This window comes from Lygodium microphyllum, chromosome 13, assembly GCF_053477565.2.
Source record: "Lygodium microphyllum isolate KBCC chromosome 13, Lygodium_microphyllum_v1.1.10, whole genome shotgun sequence".
Lineage (NCBI taxonomy): Eukaryota > Viridiplantae > Streptophyta > Polypodiopsida > Schizaeales > Lygodiaceae > Lygodium > Lygodium microphyllum.
This window is the reverse complement of record NC_141147.1, coordinates 47,023,427-47,030,132: the sequence shown is the minus strand read 5'-3', so window position 1 is coordinate 47,030,132 and position 6,706 is coordinate 47,023,427. Positions and strand designations below refer to the sequence as shown.

The window sequence follows — 6,706 nt, the reverse complement described above, 5'->3', positions numbered from 1 at the left end:
ACATCACACAAGGTGCTACAATCTCAGCTTTGGTGGCCTACCCTATTCTATGATGCAACTAAGCTCGAGAAGCATTGCGACGAGTACCAGAGAACCAAAGTCCCCATCTGTAAGGACAAGATGAAGTTGACTCCGATAATAGCACAACAACCCTTTGAAAAGTGGGGAATCAACTTCACTACGCCAATTAGTCCCAACAGAGGTAAAGTACATAATTGCGGTGACGGATTATCTCACAAAATGGGTGAAGCTTGGGCCACTAGGAAGAATGATGCTAGGACTATGGCTAAGTTCCTTTGGGAGTAGATGATCTTGCAATTTGGCTACTCCATCAAACTAGTTAGTGATAAAGGCACACACTTCACATTAATAAATTAATTACCATTTTCCATCAGCCTTCTTGATCATCCATAGGAGATCCTTACCATATTACCCTCAAGGTAACATTCAGGAGACAGAATCTACAAATAAAATCCTAGTGAATGTCCTGACTAAGGTAGTCTCCACCTCGCATATACTGATTGGGAGAATAAGCTCATGGCAGTGCTATGGGCCTATAGGATAGCTTACAAGATGGCCGTAGGGAAAATACGATTCAAGCTAACCTATGGGACCGAAGCAATCCTATTAGTGGAGCTCTTCATTCCAAGCTTGAGAGTGGCAATACAAGAGAGATGGGATGAAAAGGAAGCATGGATGGAACCCTGGGTGGAATTAGAATACCTCTGTGAAACTTGACTCTTGGCAACCCATGCACTGGTCTATGAAAAGGCGAGACGCAAGAGCTAGTTTGATAAACACGTCAAGTAATGCGACTTCAAGCAAGGCGACCTAGGGCTCATATGCTCTATGAAGGACCATAAGTAAAAGATGGAGTTCAGAGGTTTGGGATCTTTCAAGGTTCGCAACATTAGTCAAACTGGCAATGTAGAGCTCGAGAATCTATAGGGAGAGAGCATAGGCTTCTTTAATGGTAGTCATCTCAGGAAGTACTACCCTCCAATGCACCCACTGCATGATCCTCCAATGCTAGACCTGCTTATGAATGTAAGAGTAGCCACCATCATTGAGATAGAGGATGAGGATAAGGAAGTAGTGGTATCTATATACTTGCGCAAGGTATGTGAAGCTCATTTTGCATTATGGACTTTTTTATGGGGTAGGTAAGGATATACATGTGTTTGGAAACACAGATGCAAATTGGGCTAGTAGCACATTTGATTGAAGATCTACCAGTGGATTCATATTTTCCCTTAGTAGTGGAGAAGTTATATCGAGTAGCAAAAAGAAACCTACAATTAATTTATCGAGTACAAAGACTGAGTATAGAGGTGCTGCTATGGCAGTATGTGAGGTGGTATGGTTGCAAAAGTTATTGGGTGATTTGGATGCACAGGGAAATGAATGGTCCAGTTGTCATTCACTGTGACAATATAAGCAGCATACAACTTGCTAGGAACCTAATATTCCATGCTAGGACAAAACACATTGAGATGCATTACCACATTGTGAGAGAGGATGTACTTGCAGGAGAGATTGACTTGGTATATGTGAGCACACAAGATCAAATAGCTCACATTTTCACAAAGGCATTGGTCCAAAGATCCAATAGGCATATAGCGACAGGTATATGGCAAACACATAGATGAACCCAAAAAGACGAATGAATAGTTGAACCCCTTCCAATAGGTGTATGGTGAATACATAGATGAACCCAATAAGAGGAATGAATAGTTGAACCCCTTACTTGGTTAGGCCTCTACCATATATTGCCTACTGCTGCCAGCTGCAAAATTCTCTCTGCCTATGTGTCATGCCGATGGTCATAACTATTGCTACACTCGTCTGCTCATCAATACGTTGCTGGGGAAGCCTTGCTTAAAAGGATATAACTATTGCCAATCAAAGTGGTAGAGATGGGGATTATCAACTAGTAGATCACTAAAATCCACATGTTTATTGTCTTTCACTTCCTCCTCATCATGGTCAATCAATATATTATGAAGGATACAATATGCATTTACAATCTTGGGCAAGAATTGCAATTCAGGGTTTTAAATGGTTTTTCCGAGGTAGAGCTAGGATCGCTTAAGCCTTCCAAAAGCACACTCCACCACGATCCTTGTGAAGAATTGTATATAGTTGTAGTTGTGCCTGAAATCATCTGTGAGCTTGTCACATTGGAAATGTGTGATTAGCCATGGAAGAAGGGGTTAACCACCATCACTAACAATGTAATCCTTGATTCGAAGGTCCTCAAACTCAAAAGGAACACCAATCAAATCTCATTTGGATGTGGCAAAGCTTGAAGAAAGTGGAGTTTGCTAGCACTCTAGTGTCGTGTATATATCATGGCCACCTAATGTTCACATTCAAAAAATGCATATGAGCATCCACAATACCTTGCGCAATGATGTTATAATATCCATAGCAGTAATACCAATCAACACCATTCTCAAGTAAAGGCAAGTCTAGCTTTAGATGAGGAGCATCAATGGCACTGCAGTAGTTTGAAAACAGAGCTTGAAACCTCTCCTTCACCTTAGTGAGCTTGGACTTTGTTTGAGGCCATTGCAGCAAATGCCTTCCATTTTTTTCCGAGGAACATACAAAGTCATCTACAATCTTGGAAACAATAGAGTGCCCACAACAAAAAATCTTGGAGACATCTATGCATTGCATTCCAGATGACACACTAAGTATAGCAATGGCCATTTTCTCCTCTAAGGAAAATATACTACTTGGCACATTTTGTAGATATAATGGAATCCTTCCTTGGTGCAAGTCATTGTGTCATCCGTATGAGCAAAGAAAGGATAATGATTCGATCAGTTAATTGAAGATCTAGGCTTAGCATGCCATGAAACAAGTGGTTGTTCACAGCGATACCAATAAGTGGTGTCAGCCAACTGACCATAAAACACAAGGTCCACTTATAGAACATATAAGATACCATGTGAGTTCAATAGAAAGGGTATTGTATTTAGAAAAATTTACAGGATTATATTTACAAAAGGGGTTTTTAAATTACAATTTCAAAAAAATCTACAAATTGTATTTTTTATAAAAGTGATCATTTTAAGGCCCTATAATATGTAAAGAAATTACATTTTTAAATATCTTTTAAATGCACGTTATATTTCTTATAGGTGGATTTCCCAGGCCTTTTAACATGGCGTGAAGCGTGAGGCCACAATATCAGTGTGGAGAGGGTAAGCAAGAAGTAAGAGAGAGTGGTAGGCTGAGGCAGAGTGGCCCTGGCTATGGTTCACAACATGGCTCAATATTAGGGAGGGGGCACACAAGAAAAGCCACAAGTGAGAGAGAGGAGGCAGGTTGGTGCCGGTTTCGGGTGGGTTAACCTTAGACTTTTGAACGTCTGTGTGGCCACGTAACTTCACGCCTAGGTGCTATCATCTATGAGAGGTCAGGTCCGAGACCTACGCATGGCGTGGCTCCAGTGGCATAAAGAGCAGGTTTTGTAACGTCGCCTGAATGGCAGGAGGAGATTTGCCCTTGGATTCGATTGTTGCCCTATAGTATGACACGCTTGGCAATATTGAACTGATTTTGCTGGTCCGCTTGCCGCAGTTGCCAATGCATTTAATAATTATATCTATCTCGTCTTGTTACGCTCGTGTTGGTCCTTTATCAGTCAATATTATACTGAAAGGCTGTTCCCGCTTTCTCTTTTTTGCCTCATGCCAGCTGCTACCTCGGCTCCCTCTCTTGTCCTGCACAGTGTTGCGTCTAGGTTTCCACGAAGGATTTAGATTTGCATGATGGTACTGCACAAGCAAGACGAGGCGAGAAGCAGCAGCAGCAGCAGCAGCTGGAGCGGTAGCAATAGTCAGTTGGACCTGAAGGAGATAGTAAGACTTGGAAAGGATGGACTTCTGGGCAAACTGCAGCAGCTACGATAATAGTATGGTAATGGAGGGGAGGGGATCGGGTAAAGAGGCAGGTTATTCTGGGGCTGCGGTGCTGACACTTGTGGACGATGAGGAGGAATGCGGGAGGGCGGATGGGGGGAAGGAAGGAGGGTTTGCGACAGGGAGGGGCGTCGATGAAGAAGAGGAGGAGCAGGCAGGAGGAGCAGCAGAGGGAGTACCAACAAGCAAAGTCGACGTCGATGAAGACGGGGTGAGGTCGACGTCCGTGATAAGGGATAGGTGTAGTAGTAGGGCTACTCAGTATAGTGCGAGGCTTGTGTGCTGCGGCGCAGACAATACGCCCGCTGGCGGGAAGAGGTTCATCGGGGTGAGGCGGCGGCCGTCGGGCAAGTGGGTGGCAGAGATCAAAGGCTCGGTCCACAAGAAGAGCCGCCTATGGCTCGGCACCTTCGACACCGCCGAGGCGGCCGCCCGAGCTTACGACGACGCGGCCAGGGCCCTCCGAGGCAACAACGCGCGCACCAACTTCTCTCTCTCTCCCCCCCAAGCGGCTCCTCTCTCTGCGTCCTCCTGTTCCTCTGCTGCCTCCTCGTCTTCCTCTTCTGCACCCTTACTGCTAGCCAAATTCTACCGTAGGCCTCCTACCAGGGTTCCGTCCCCTTTACCCGCATCTATGCCCGCCATTAAGCCCAGTTTCATCGTGCCTTCTTCTTCTTCTTCTTCTTTGTCCTCCTCCAGTTCGCCTTCCTCTTCTCCTTCTTCTTCGACACCTTCTAAGCCCCCGACCCTTGCCAGACTTCCGCCACCTCACAGCTCGTCCACTCCATCTACCTCTTCGTCCTCATCCCTGCACTCGTTGAGCCTCTACAATACCTGTTCTCCTCTCGTCGCAAGTTTCCTCAGGAGTACCAGCCATCTTCGTTCTAGTAACAGAAGCCCTACATTGCCATTATCGTCGGCGTCAGCATCATCGTCGTCACCATCATTAATTTCCCCAGCCTTCTCGAAAGTCGATCTGCCTCTTCATTACCTACATTATGGTAGCTTATGCAAACCAGGTACTACTGCCTCCACCACCACGTCGCCGTCCTCCATCAGCGTGCCCCCGTCGTTCAATGCTTCCGAGTACGCATCGGCAGAGAGAGATCCTCTAACCGAGGGTGACAGGGACGGCTGGGATGATTTGATCCAGCAAGCGAGAAGTGAATGGGAGAAGAGACAGAACTTTTTCAGCTCGGGCTTGGCTGAATCGGACCACTCCGCGTCGATGGTTGTAGCTTCTTCTTGCCGGCCACCATCGTCAGAGGACCAGTTGCAAGTATCAGAAGTTAACTACTGTACTAATTTGTTTGATTTGGATGAGTTCGAGGGCTACCAGACAGCAGCTATGCCAGCCTCCCCTACTTCATCACCTGGAACCTCTGATGAAGTTCAGCCCTCATCCGCCACTTGCTGTTTGTGGGATCATCAAATGACACTCGCCACGTCGTGATGCCGTCATCATTCATAATCATTTATGCAAAAGATGCTCATGCCAGAAACACGAGTGACGAGTCTCGACACTCTACCTTGGCGCTCCAGCCTCCAACGTGATGAAAGAGAACCTTCTATCTTGCCTCGGCGATAATATAATTACTAACTACTGTTTTGGCTTTAGTTCTCACTTTCGCTATGCGTTGAGATAAAATTGTGTGACGTGTCCTATGGCAAATAGATGTCGATCACTAGTTGGTTGTTGACACTGGACAGCTGTCCCGTTAATTGGAATGTGCCTTGATTGAGACTAGATGACCATTTACGTGAGCCTCGAGGAGAGAAGAGCAGGTTGGAGCATCTTTTCAAATTGCACATGCCAAAGACGTCTATGATCTAGCATTGCAAGCAACATGATAGAAAATATTTATAATAACCATATGGAACACTCTTATCATATCTTTGATGACACTATCACACATTGGAAAGCATTTAAGTAATAAGGATGCAGTTTAGGTTGAACTAGTTGAGTTTGTTTCTGGACTAATAACCCCTAGTCCATGTGTAGATTAAAATAGCTGAAAGTTTATAGGAACACATTGTTTTACAACTGAACATAGACATGCATTTTCTCACCCATTTTGAAGTTTTGGATATGAATTCTTTTTGAATTGACAAAATGACATGATTCAAGTTTCGTGTGCACAAGCCAAGATAGTCTTGCATTGTTTATATCAAGAAAGTTATCCTTGCCTTGTGATATGATTGTTAAGTACTCAAAGTTATGATGAAATAGGACCATATAAATAGCAATGCCACTTAAATTTAGGACACATATTACTACATTCAAATCATTGACATAGTTACAATAAATCTCTTATGTAGGACCTAGTTTTTTTGTTGCTAGGTTTAGGGTCTAATTAATGTATGCATGGGACTTGGAGAACAAAAAGCTTGATAGTATACAACATAAAGTGTGTTGAGAGATATCATAGTAGAAGATTCTCAAGAGACTAAGTATTCCCTAGAATGGATAAGAATATATATGAGACTGAGGAAAAGACCTCCTAGATTGGGCAAAAAGTGCTCAGACATTCCTTAGCATATTCACACTTATCATTACCAAAACATGGTATTGAATCCTCCTTGAGAGTAAGTGGTGAATAAGAGTTTATACTCACACTGTCATGACGTTACGTGTCCACCACTCTGAACTTGAGGGTGGAGTTTTTTGCTAGGAATTTGAACTTATTAGTCAGCATTATTAGAAATTTGTTTTCTGTTATGTGTGTCTTTTTGTTTGCATTTTGCATGACGCATGAGCACATGTAGTTAGGCTA

The 6,706-nt window shown here is 43.9% G+C and overlaps 1 protein-coding gene across 1 annotated transcript; it reads left to right on the top strand.

Moving 5' to 3' along the window:
• Nucleotides 1-3,704: 3,704 nt before the first annotated feature.
• Nucleotides 3,705-5,879, top strand: LOC148026590 (uncharacterized). Its single transcript, XM_087690483.1, has one exon. The coding sequence runs from the start codon at nt 3,889-3,891 to the stop codon at nt 5,383-5,385; it is 1,497 nt and encodes a 498-aa protein (XP_087546609.1). The 5' UTR covers nt 3,705-3,888; the 3' UTR covers nt 5,386-5,879.
• The last annotated feature ends 827 nt before the right edge of the window (nt 5,880-6,706 follow it).

What these genes read in the sequence shown, in the direction of transcription:
- LOC148026590 (XM_087690483.1), top strand. Translation starts at nt 3,889, where the DNA reads ATGGACTTCTGGGCAAACTGCAGCAGCTACGATAATAGTATGGTAATG.